Raw genomic sequence first — 13,415 nt, 5'->3', positions numbered from 1 at the left:
CCCCCCAAAAAAAATCTAGCGCCGTTGCTTTTGAGTGACAGGGCAGTGTGTTGTGTGGTTCCTGTCCATGTTGGTGGCCCTGTCCTTACATAGGGGTGTCACCTCCACAGGTGGCTGTTTCTGAAAAGTCTCTGAAGGAGTAGCAGCAGCTGCAGGTCGTATGTGCCAGAGTTTTATTGTGCACACAATGCCTGCACCCAGCAGAGGTTTCTGAACCTGCTTGTGTGCATTAGACATTTTAAAGCACGTAAGTAGCTGAGTGGCTAATGGCTCTATCTCTCAACTGATTTCACAGCCACTCATTTGTCTGCTGCCATCGACACTGCTTCAACTTGAGATGAGGCCATGACGGTTCCTTTTCCCTTTTTGCAAGCTAGTTGTTGCTCTCTGTTTTCCTTTTGTTGTTTGAAAATGGATCTAAACAGTTGGTAGCTTTTAAATTGAAACTTGCAGGAGCAGAGCATTGATAATTTGAGAGATAATTGGCAATCTGGATGTAAATAAAACACCACGCATAGCCTTGAGTCAGCCAAGTGATTGGAACATACAGCAGACACCTGTACATTGAAGTAATGATAGCCTTACTAGAGACTTTCATAACGGGGCTGTCTCCTTAAACTGGTGGTGGTTAACCCGAGGGTCACCACACCTCATGCGAGATCATGTAAGTGAGGAAGAAGAAAGAAGACATCTAGAGATTGAGTAAACTAAACAAGATGGAAGAGACTGAAAACATGTTTGGGGAGATTTATGTACGAGGATTAAACAAGTGGCAAGAAACATTGAGCGGCACGGTGGCTGAAAAAGTTGGTTTTAGGGTACAGGGTTCAATGGATGAGAATTAACCATGTTGCTAACTGTGAAGGGACTAAGGACAAACAGTTAAATAGAACTTGAGCCGTGAAGAATGCATGTTGAGGCGTACAGTTGGCAATGATTGACGCCTGTTCTAAAACAGTGTGTTGGAATTCATATCTCAGTAGAAAGGCTCCGAATGCAATGGACATTCTCTGTTATTATCCCTAAATGAGCTAAATCAACTGTAATTTTCAAACTTCCAGCATTTACAAATGAAAACCCTGAAGGGAGATTAAGTTGAGATTGGCCCAGGAATTGTAAATAATGTAGATTTCCGCAGAGATTATAGTAAACACGCTAGGATATATGTGCACCCTGATAAGGATGATTCATTTTGATTATGATTTTAATTTAATTTAATTATGATTTTAAATTGTACATCTGCCAGTTTGTAGAAGATTGCTCTTGTTCATTTTAAAAGCAATAAAAATATAACTTTCTGACTAGATCCAGCATATTGGATATATACTGGAAAAGGGAAGAATTATAGTTTGGACTCGTTGAACAGCTTTTCAAAGAGCCTACACAGGCAAAGTGGAGCAAAAAGCCTCTTTCTTTAATTCATTCACATGATGTGGATGTCACTGTCCAGGCCAATAATTATTGCCTATCCCTAATTGCCCAGAGGGCAGTTTTGAGTCAACCACATTGCTGTCGGTCTGGAGTCAGGATGGCAGGCATTAGTAAATCATAATGGGTTTTTTTCTGACAATCAGCAATGGTTACATGGTTATCATTAGACTCTTAATCCCACATGTTTATTGAATTCAACTTCCACTATCCAACATGGTGAGACTGAACCCAAGCCAAACCAAGTAGCATTGTCAGAGGAGCTCACATGATGATGGCACCATCTCAGAATAGCTGCATGTGAATCCTCCTGACAGTTCCTTCACGTGTGATAAAAAGGCATTAGGAGAAATGGGACAACAAGTCCATTCCAGGAGTTAGCTGTGGATCATGCTGACTCACAGAACATATGCAAGTATAATTCAGAAAACATGTAGGAAAAACATTCAGTTAGATCAGAATTCATGTCACAAATTGGCACCAATGGTGTTAGGATTTTAAAAAAATTAAATACCTCTGCACAGTATTGCTTGTGGTATGGTAACATTCAAGTTGTTGGAAGTGCCAATATTTTTGTGGCCAATAAAACTTGGAAGTAATGGACAGTTATTATAGTTTTGTCAGTTAATGTGCACAGGGAAAGTTTGTTAATGGTGGCATATTTATGGTAGAAAAGGGGGAAGACCAGATAGTACTAGTCATACAGTGTGAGAGATGAAAGAAGACTCCTCCAACAGATTGATACAAATGGTAAACATTGTGTTATACCTTATTTCCTCTTTATGTCGCTCCCACCTTCCCCCTCAGGCCTGAAGCTTCAATCCAATCAACAAGAATATGTCATTGAACAGCAGGTTATGTGGCATGGAATATGTGCTTTTAGACAAATGCTTGCCAAACACTCTCCCATTGTGACCTTAGTTTGAAGCTTGAAACACTGCTCCTCAGTGAAAAAGATGGGGGGAGAGGTTTGAGAGAGGGGCACCTTTCGGATCAAGGAGTTTTGGAGAGAAATGTTTTGAAAGGAGGAAGCTACTTTGAGGCCAGGGGTTGGGGAAGGCAAAGTGTTTAACCTTCAGGGATTTTTAAGAATCTACTTTCCGCCGCTGACCCTTTGAGCTTGTGAAGTCATAACCTCATCTTGCAACCACACTGGGAATCACGATACACAGTTAAAGCCCACTTTCGACCTTGATTTGACCTTGAGACCCTTACTGATGAAGCACCGAAATTCATACCTTCCATACATTTACAGCATTTTCAATGACGATTCAACTAGACCTTGGCGAAACAAATTGATTTTTTTAAAAAAGGTTTGCACTGTTGTTTATTTTATTAGGTTCTGAAAGGCTTAATATCAATGAGCGTGTTAAACATTGCTCAATATGATGTCCTATACTATTAGTTGGGAGAACAGCTCTGGATCTCACAGTAGACCTACCAGGTGGGTGCCCCTCATAGTCTAAGTAAAAATGTATTTCACATAATCTAACTTATAACTGAGTGCAATAAACTACATTCTGTTTAAGATGAGAGCCTCTTCACATTGGATGACCAAGTGATTTTCGTGTACAACATTAGCCCAGTGATGCTTTTTAAATGTGAATCTAGTCTCTGGCAGCAGATCTACCCATTTTGTCTTTCACCAAGGTGACTGTGTTGAGGAGCCTTCATACAAAATAGTGAGCCACAATGAAGATTCCAGTGAGCATTGATGAACTCTTCAGACATAGATTTTAGAAGAGTCAGCAGCTGAAAGAGCTGAATATTAAGAATCCATCATTGCCTTGTGGCAAGCAACTACAAGGCAGGATCTATAGTTGAGGATAAAAAGCATTTGGGATCAGGTTTGAGGCAAGGAACAGTGAATGAGAGCTAGGAACTGGAACACGTGTCACTCCATGTTGGTTTCAGGTCACAATGGGTGATCTGTAGGAGTGATCCTGAATCTACATTCAGCTGGAAAGCATCAGAGGTTCTGTGAGTAGGGTAAAAATTCCTCTTGGGAAAAGGGAAAATATTTTGCGAATGGGTGGAGTTACAAGCTGAGAATGTTAGAAGGAGGCAGAGCTATAACTGTTTGGAGTGAGCATTACAGGAGGCACCACAAGGAGCAGTGAAATTAAAGGTCTTGGAAATGCACTTAAATTGTCAAGAACCTTTTCAGGTCAGACTGCAGAGTGATTTTCCTCCACCACAGTCAGGCATTGAAATTCCAGTTTAAGGGAGGATGTTGGCACTGCAGCTACCTGATGTAACTGTTGTGAAGGTGTCTATTGTAAGGATCAATGATACTGTGTTCAGTGGTTCCATTTAGTTCCCATTGCTACTCTCATAAACCTAGTCTTGGAGAAACACAGTAAGTCATCCAATCACACTCCAGAGGGTGGAGTTCACCTCCGCAGTGCCATTCAGCAACCTGCTAATCTGAGTTCAAGCAAAGCGGGAAGGAAGGGAGTTTTAAATATGAATGAAGCTTCCAAAGAAAAACGATTTACCTTATATAATTGTGGGCTGATGATCATGAGTAAGCTGCATATTGAGCCAGTTGAATTATAGAATCCCTACAATAGACACTAGACAATAGGTGCAGGAGTCGGCCATTCGGCCTTTCGAGCCAGCACCACCATTCATTATGATTATGGCTGATCATCCCAATCAGTATCCTGTTCCTGCCTTATCCCCATAACCCTTGATTCCACTATCTTTAAGAGCTCTATCTATCTCTTTCTCGAAACTATCCAGAGACTTGGCCTCCACTGCCTTCTGGGGCAGTGCATTCCATATAATCCACCACTCTCTGGGTGAAGAAGTTTCTCCTCAACTCTGTCCTAAGTGGCCTACCGGTGTGGGAGCAGGCCATTTGGCCATCTATTCAGCATTAACCCTCTGAAGAGCATCCCATTCTGGCCCACACCCCTACCCTCTCCCTGTATTCCTACATTTGTCATGGCAAAGCGATCTAGCCTCCACATCCCTGAACACTACGGGCAATTTAGCGTGGCCATTCCACCCTAACCTGCACATCTTTGGATGGTGGGAGGGAACCGGAGCACCCAGAGGAAACGCACACAGACATGCAGGGAATATGCAGACTCAACACGGACAGTGGTCCATGGGTGGATTCGTACATGGATCCCTGATGCTGTGAGGCAGCAGTGCCAATGTCATGGTTGCAATGCGAGAACTTGGGGTGAGTTTTCAGTTTTCTGTCATGCTGGAGTCATTTGTTAATTCTTAGCTGGCTTGATGCATTTTCTCAGTTTATGTTTCAAGTGGTCCTCAGTGGCAGCCCTTGATGGAGCAACCCCATGGATTAAATGCTTAGTGCGGTGATGACATTACCAGCAGCTGGCAGAGCAACACATACAGAGACAGAGGCTATGAATTTGTTTTCAGCATGTGACACACTACTTTGAAAAGCAAAGCCTCCATAAGCACTATTTCTCAGTTATATGCAGGTATGAGCATTTCTCTCTGTTTACTCCAGTAGTCACCACATTAGCATATGGGTGCCATCAATCTGCAGGATACCTTCACCGATCTGGTCCTCCTGTATCGCACCACCTTCTCCCCAAAGCAGCAAAGACAACAGAGAATTCCCAATGGGAAACACATCAAGCTTTGCCTGAAGGGACTAGATGTGCACTCTCACACTTCAGAAAAAGAAATATATCAAAGTTGATGACTGTGGATTTTTTTGTTTCGCAAAAGGACAAAACTCCATGGACTCTTCAGCCATCTATTGGAAAGCCATGTGCATGTTAAAGCAAATGACATCGCAGTATGACAGCTCAAACCCTATTTGCTGCCTAATACCCCATCTCAGGGGAAGTTGAAATGAAGACGGTTTAAGGTGGTTGCCCTGCATGTTTTCTATTTGACGTGTGTAGTGAGGTCTGCGTATTTATACAGCTGGCTAAATAGAAATGGATTGACCCAGTAATCGTGTACTGTTACTTTAATGATTTTCAGTCAGGCATGACCTGCTGGAAGTCTACATGGAAAAACTGAGGGTGCTTTTGAAAGGAGCAGAAAAAAAAATAAGATGTTTGTTATCATAAGAACATGTGCAGTGGGCACAGTTCTGGACGCCATGTTCGATAGCTGTGCATAAATTACACATGGATGTTGTTTATTCTTTTTAACCAAGACTCAAGCTACTGTTTTGAAAGTGGGGAAGATACTAATAGTTTTTCTGGGTGCTCAAACACGTTATTCTAACTGGAAGCTGGTCGAATTGTGACCACTTAGACCTACTAATTGATGCCATACTTTCCAGGCTGAATGCTTGGAGTGTTTATTAGTGCATTTTGCCTGATGAATGTTCTTTGATGCCAGACCGCAGACTACCGTAACAGTGGAGGTGCCAATACCCCCTCATATCCCAACGATCTGATGCGATGACTTCCTTTCAAAGTCATAGTGCAAGTGCTGAAATTGAGCAGAGCTGAAATTGGCAAGGATGCCCAGTCACAGGTTATGTTTTTGCACCAATTAGCTGCCAGCATGCGGAAAACCTGGGACTCATTTTCTCAAACATTCCTTACCATTAAGTATGGAAAACAAGCCCTTGTCCTTCTGTGGTTTAACTTTTTTGTTCCACCATATTGATGCTAAAACAAACTATTATCAAAAGATGATTTGCAGCAGCTCCACATGTTTGCTATTTATGCCAGCACAAACCTGGGTGGTTTGTATCATGGATAATAAAATGTGAGGCTGGATGAACACAGCAGGCCCAGCAGCATCTCAGGAGCACAAAAGCTGACGTTTTGGGCCTAGACCCTTCATCAGAGAGGGGGATGGGGTGAGGGTTCTGGAATAAATGGGGAGAGAGGGGGAGGCGGACCGAAGATGGAGAGAAAAGAAGATGGGTGGAGAGGAGAGTATAGGTGGGGAGATAGGGAGGGGATAGGCCAGTCCAGGGAAGACGGACCGGTCAAGGAGGTCGGATGAGGCCCAGTTCGTCCCCTCCCCCCACTGCACCACACAACCAGCTCCAGCTCTTCCCCTCCACCCACTGCATCCCAAAACCAGTCCAACCTGTCTCTCCCTCCCTAACCTGTTCTTCCTCTCACCCATCCCTTCCTCCCACCCCAAGCTGCACCTCCATCTCCTACCTACTAACCTCATCCCACCTCCTTGACCTGTCCGTCTTCCCTGGACTGACCTATCCCCTCCCTACCTCCCCACCTATACTCTCCTCTCCACCTATCTTCTTTTCTCCCATCTTCGGTCCGCCTCCCCCTCTCTCCCTATTTATTCCAGAACCCTCACCCCATCCCCCTCTCTGATGAAGGGTCTAGGCCCGAAACGTCAGCTTTTGTGCTCCTGAGATGCTGCTGGGCCTGCTGTGTTCATCCAGCCTCACATTTTATTATCTTGGATTCTCCAGCATCTGCAGTTCCCATTATCACTGGTTTGTATCATGCTTCTTTTCCACATTTTTAAAGAGTTGAGGCAGCAGGTTTTAAAAAATTTACTCGTTTATCGTCTATCATGAATGTTGTTATGCTAGTCAGATTCTGTAGAGCTGTTCTAATTGAATCTCCCCAGCTCTCCAGACTGACCCTGGTAACTTTCTAACAGAAAGGCATTTCTTCCAAATGGATTTCTATTGACCAAAGCTTGGTTCAAAATTTTGGGGGAACTTGGACACCAAGACTATCACAGAACATGGTACAGAAGAAAGCCATTCAAACTATCATGCCTGCACTGGCTCACTAAGTGAGCCTCATAAACTAGTGCCAATCTCCTGCTTTTTCCAAATACCCTTGCATATTAATTTTCTTATCCAAATAACCATCCAAGGCTTTTTTCTTTTAGAATCCCTACAGGTGGAAACAGGCCATTTGGTTCAACAAGTCCACACCGAGTCTCTAAACAGCATCCCACTCCAGTCCCATCCCCCCCCTACTATCCCTGTAACCCTGCATCTCCCATGGCTAACACACCTAACCTGCACATCCCTGGACACTGTGGGAAATTTCCCATGGCCAATCCATCTAACTTGCATGTCTTTGGACTGTGGGAGGAAACCGGAGCAGCTGGAGGAAACCCACGAAGACACAGGGAGCATGTGCAAACTCCACGCAGGCAGTCACCCGAGGGCATAATTGAACCCAGGTCCCTGGCGCTGTGAGGCAGCAGTGCTAACCACTGAGCCACCGTGTCACAGCTTGAATGCCTTGATTGAACTTGCCTCCACATATGGTCTTCTCTGCGCCAACCTCAGAAGATAACCCCAGTTCTCACCTCACCACCATTCTTCAGCTCTGATTCTTTAAATGTGTGACATGAGGAATGCTGAATCAGTTCCATGTTGACACAGTTGTTAGCACATATATTGATACATTCTTTGTTTGTGGAATATGAAAATCATTGGAAAGGCCCACATTTAATGCCCATCCATAATTACCTTGAGAAGGTGGTGATGAGCTACTGCAGTCTGTATTTGTCAGTACTGGCACAGTGCTGTTACTCAGGGAGATCCTGGAATTTAACTGAGTGACAGCGAAGGAGCGGTGATATAATTTCAAGTCTGGGGAATTGGTGGAGAAGTGGTAATGTCACTGGACCAGTCATCCAGAGTCCCAGCAGAATGTTCTGAAGATAATGGTTTGAATATCACCACGACAGCTGGTGGAATTTGAATTTAATAAATATCTGGAATTAAGAGTCTAGTGATGATCATGAATCCATTGTCGATTGTTGGGGAAAAAAACCCACTTGCTTCACTAATGTCCTTTTGGGAAGGAAACTGCCATCCTTACCTGGTCTGGCCTACATGTGACTCCAGACCCACAGCAATGTCCTCATCCTGTGAATGAATAAAGAAAAAGAATCCTACAAAGCAATTGATGAAACTTAAATTCAATTTAAAAGAAAAATCAGGAATTTAATAAACAGATTTCATGGCAACCATGTAACTACTGTCAATTGTTGCAAAAACCCATCGGTTACACAAAATGTCTTTCAGCGAAGGAAATCTGCCATCCTTACCTGGTCTGGCCTACATGTGACTCCAGAGCCACAGCAATGTGGTTGACTCTTAACTGTGCTCTGGGTGGTTAGGAATGGGCAATAAATATAACCAGCAGTGCCCACATTCCCATGAATTAATAAAAGGAAACGCCAGGCTAGATTGAAGGAAAACCTGCAATCGGTGGCATTCCCACACACCTACTGCTTGGCTCCTCTGAGGTGAGTGAGATCGAGGGTTGGACGGTGCTGCAGTGGAAGCGGTACACTCTGGAGTGTTGGTGGTGGAGGGAGTAAATATTCAAATGGTGAATGGCTCGCGTAACTCCGCTGTTCACCATTTACCAGCTGCAGCCCTGATGCCACGAGAGGGCCCGTCAAAACCTCTGGGGATCGCTGTTTGGATGGGTGCCGCCTGGCACAGCAAACCCATGCCAACGCAGAATGGTACTTTGATATAGAAACAGGACAGATCCCGGCACGGCTTAGCCAATATGTGCCAAAACAGCTGCTCCAGGTTATGTGAAAGGCTGTTCGCTTAGTAGCTGTCTAACCCAGTGTGACATGAGGCTGCAGAGCAGTTCCGGCAAGTCAGGTTGAGCTTCGCAACGTGCCTATCTCAAATACCAGCGGGTGGTGCTGGATTTGCCTTTTAACGTTTGAAGCTCTCAAAGTATTTGATTTGACTAAAGAGGAGAATGGGGAAGGCAGTCTGTGAAATATGTTTGGATTCCCTTTGTTTTCTCGAGAAGAGGTACAAGCTCTTAAAATTAACGTTGTTCGATCCCCCTTTATGGAAAGGGCAAAAGTAGTGGAATTTTATGCAAACAGAATCGCCGACCTTTTGTCTTGCCTCTCCCTCCCAGACTGCCCATTACCACCCAGGTTTGAAAGGCCTGCTTTCAGATGAAAATGGCAGCGACACTGGGCCACACAATAGAGCCATTTCACGCCTCATTTCATTATTTTAAAAAAAACTGATTGCAGTTGCATCCCTGCACAGCCCTTAGAGCTCTCAGCACACTCCACAGAGAAGCCACATGGTTACAGGACAGGTTTTCTGTGGAGGTAAGGAGGGGGGGTGGTGGAGACAGGGGAGGTGGGTAGCGGAGGTGTGCAATTGTTGAGAAACAAATGCTCTTGTGTGCTGTAGGACAAGAGAGAGCATAAAAACCAAGATTGCTGGTAGAATCATTGTGTCACACAGCAGAGGAGATCATTCACTTCATGACACCTGTGATGTCTCTGTAAAAGGCTCCAGGGATTAGTTACCTTAGCTGAGATAACAAAATGTGGAGCTGGATGAACACAGCAGGCCAAGCAGCATCTTAGGAGCACAAAAGCTGATGTTTCAGGCCTAGATCCTTCATCAGAAAAGGGGGAGGGAGTAAGGGTTCTGAAATAAATAGCGAGAGAGGGGGAAGCAGATCGAAGATGGATACAAGAGAGTTGCAGTGGGAGAGAGATTCCCTGAGGTTTGTCTGGAGGGAGGAGGGTAACTTCTTCAGGTTAGGCATCCCTGGAAGAGGCTTTGCAGTGAGGTTAAAATTGTATCAGAGATAATGGGAACTACAGATGCTGCTTGGCCTGCTGTGTTCATCCAGCTCCACACTTTGTTATCTCGGATTCTCCAGCATCTGCAGTTCCCATTATCTCGGTTACCTTAACTGACTGGGTTATGATGCAATGTGATGCCAACAGCTCACAGTCAAGTCCTGTGTCAGCTGACATCATCAGCTCCTAAACTTCACCCCTTGCCTGACATGAGGTGACCTTCACTGAAATTCCCCATAGGCCATCCCTCTTTCTCTCTCCGTCATGAGAGAGAGAGACCGGCCTCTGGGACTAAGGCATCTTCACTTTCACAAAAGAGCAATTGAAATAGTCCCATTTCTCTGCATTGTGTGGGGAAAAGAAAAATCCAGACATTTTGAATGGTCCATTACGTGCACTCTGGGAAAGAGAAGATAAGGAGGGGTGGCAGTGAGACAGGAGTCCTCGACATGGATAAATGAGCGGGCTGTGCAAAGGCTGGGATTGAACTGATGAACTTCAGCAATAGGTAGCACACAAAAATAAAAGAAACAGAGAGGATAAAGCTGCAGGAGATGCACATGGTGGGAGCGGGGAAGAGAAGCATCTAGTTGATAGGGTGAAGGAGTCAGCCAGGTTCTGATGAGTGATGTGGAGAGAAGACAAACAGCTGCTCAATATAAAACTTCACCCTCAGGACGGCGAGGAAAATGGCAGGAAACACACAGGTATTGTGTGTATTACCACAAACCAAGATGGCATTGTTATCCTGGGTTTCTGCTTGATATTTCAAAAAGAAGAGGGAGGCCACCAGAAAAATCAGTAGGAGATGTTGCCATCACCTTTTCATATCTGAGGGACTGCAGAAACCAATGCAGTTTAGCAGACAGGAGTATTGTGGCTGATTAGTTGGAAGATCCAGTAATAGTAGGAATTTCCTCTGACCTGGGCCTTCCAGTCCTGCATCTGCCCCTGTCTCACCATGATCACCAATTTCACATGGTATTCTTACCAGGAAGTTCAGTTAGATGTAGGCTTCTTAGATACACCAGCTAAAATGTACGACTTAAAACTTAGACTCACTTAAATGGGGGAGGAACATATTGAAGGAGCAAAAACAAAGTTGCTGGAAAAGCTCAGCAGGTTTGGCAGCATCTGTAAAGAAAAAGATTTTTTCTTTGCAGATACTGCCAGACCTGCTGAGCTTTTCCAGCAACTTTGTTTTTGTTCCCAATTTACAGCATCTGCAGTTCTTTTGGTCTTTGTTGAGGAAAGTATTGACTTTTGTCCTCTACTTCTCCCCTGTTCCACTGAACTTTTGTAGCTTTTATTTGGGTATTGGCCCATATGTGCCATGGGAGCTATTCTTCATGCCTCCACGAAGCTAACTCACTGAACACTGGTTGAAGGTTCAGCCAGGACCCTTCTCAAATCTTACAGCTCGCATTTTGCACTTCATTCATGAAGCTCATGACACAAAAGAAAATGAATGTACTGCAGGCACAATGGATATTAAACCTCCCTCTGGTGCTGAATGAATCAATAACTCCATTTTAAGCCATGTTAATATTTTTCACTCGGGTTGACCCAGCACAGACAACGTCATTTACAATTTTTGCCCATCTTTACAACGGGAGATCCAATAGATCCAGGAAACCTTGTAATTTATAATCCATGCTAATGTACCTCACTTTTCGAATGTTAAATCAAGTTTGGCTTCAGCGAAACAGTTACAAAATCTTTCATAAAGCGGCCAAACTAAAGATAACACAGTTGCTTCTTACATGTTATGTAACGTTAGGTTTCACAACAAGCTGTACTTTCTTAGTTGGTAAAGTTGTTTATGGTGGCAATTGGAATCTCTCCTTGATTTTGCATTACCATTTGCAACTGGAAGCTCAGCTTTGAGCTGTTAGGTTGATTCATTCAAGCAAGCTATAATTGTTAACTGGAGAGATGAGGGGAGAGAGCATGATCCATATTAACTGTGAGATTGTACATGTAAAGTTGGAAACACTGTTCATATATGAATGCTCAATGGAATACGGCCATGTGTGCAGTGCTTTTGTTGATGGTGTGATGGATCAGCAACGGCTAAAGGACAGATCCGTACTGGGTGTGCAGTGGATCAGGAGTGGGTATGAAATCTTGCTTTTGTTGTTGAGAATGAGATTCTACTCATTCTGCGATTATAAGGTTGTGTGTGCTTAAACCTTGCGTGATCTTTAATTACTATTTCTTCTGCTTCTTGAAGAAAACAACACAAAAAAAGATGAGTTATTGAAGTCAGCTGGAATGGACACCCAGGGCTACAGCCGAATAAAGCAGAAGTGTGCGGTGGCTGATCCAAGCTGAGACCACCCAACCTCTTTATGCTAAACTCTTTGCCCTTTGTTCGCCAAGCTGAAAATGTGCGTCTCATATTTCACCTTTTAAGCCTCGAGATTGATTTAAATTATAGACTGGGTAACAACAGCAAATGGGATTTCTAAAGATAGCAGACATTCCATGGTCTGGTGAACTGCCTGAATATTAAGACTGTGTTGAAAATAGAGTTTTGTTAATGCACCCATGTATGTAAATAAAAAATAAAAGGTATGTTGAATACCCTGGGCTTGTTACTCGCGAATGTAAACACAACTAAAAGGGGATGGAGGATACCTACAGGGAAGTTTTATTTAAGGTTTGGATAGAAGCAAAATTAATAAATAAAAGATGGAAAGCAAGTGAGAGATCAAGTATTAATTTGTGTCGGGGAGGTGTAAATTTCTGTGGCACGCAGTATAGTTAGATGGCTAAGAATCTACTAAATTTTCTTCTTTAACTTTCAAAGAACTGATATCCATTGGTTATAAACAATCATACACGGCTTGAAAGCAAATTCTTTGGGCATTTTGACAGCCCTAACTAGCAAGTTACTGTGTTTTTGTTTTACTGTGGTCTTTGGGACCAATGGTTTTCTGCAGATAAGTATTAGTAATATAGCACAAGATGTGGAGTCTCCTCCTTAATCTCCATATCTCCTATTCAAGAGTATTACCTAGAGCAGTGAAAGTGAAAAGCATGGGGAAGTTAGATAAATACATCAGCGAGAAAGGAGAAAGAGGGATGAATCTTAGTCTTTTTGCAGCTAAGTCTCAGGTTTGTTGAGTTATTTGGAAGGTTATTTGTCACAAATCTTACCATACCTGCTCCACTGATGCACTATCTCCATCCCTATTGCTTCTGCGGTGTCTAATTTCCTGCCCATTGTGCCATATGCCTTTGCTGGAACAACTCACCACTCAGTGGATATCTAGACTGGCACCCCTTTTGTCTTTGAAAGGCTGTGGCGCTCCCAGACAAGCAATGACATTCCAAAGCTCGCAAGGCAGAGTCAGATTATGACAAAGGAAGAAAAGATGGCACAATGATCCACCAAAGGGGGCTTGGAGCTCCAGTGCACAGAGTAGTGCCAAGGAGAGAAGCCC

The 13,415-nt window shown here is 43.7% G+C and overlaps 1 protein-coding gene across 5 annotated transcripts in view; it reads left to right on the top strand.

Moving 5' to 3' along the window:
• Positions 1-13,415, top strand: part of LOC125459567 (potassium voltage-gated channel subfamily KQT member 1) — a 676,985-nt gene that overhangs the window by 331,020 nt on the left and 332,550 nt on the right. Inside the window, exon 15 of one of the 5 annotated variants that reach the window (XM_059651895.1) lies at positions 12,200-12,509. The exons of the other annotated variants lie outside the window; for them this stretch is intronic. Within the exon in view, the coding sequence (XP_059507878.1) occupies positions 12,200-12,221 (22 nt within the window). The 3' untranslated portion in view covers positions 12,222-12,509. Of the gene's footprint in view, positions 1-12,199; positions 12,510-13,415 lie in introns of those variants that run through there. 5 annotated transcript variants of the gene reach the window in all.

This window comes from Stegostoma tigrinum, chromosome 17 (assembly GCF_030684315.1).
Source record: "Stegostoma tigrinum isolate sSteTig4 chromosome 17, sSteTig4.hap1, whole genome shotgun sequence".
NCBI lineage: Eukaryota > Metazoa > Chordata > Chondrichthyes > Orectolobiformes > Stegostomatidae > Stegostoma > Stegostoma tigrinum.
The sequence above is the reverse complement of the archived record's forward strand: the minus strand, read 5'-3'. Positions and strand labels throughout refer to the sequence as shown.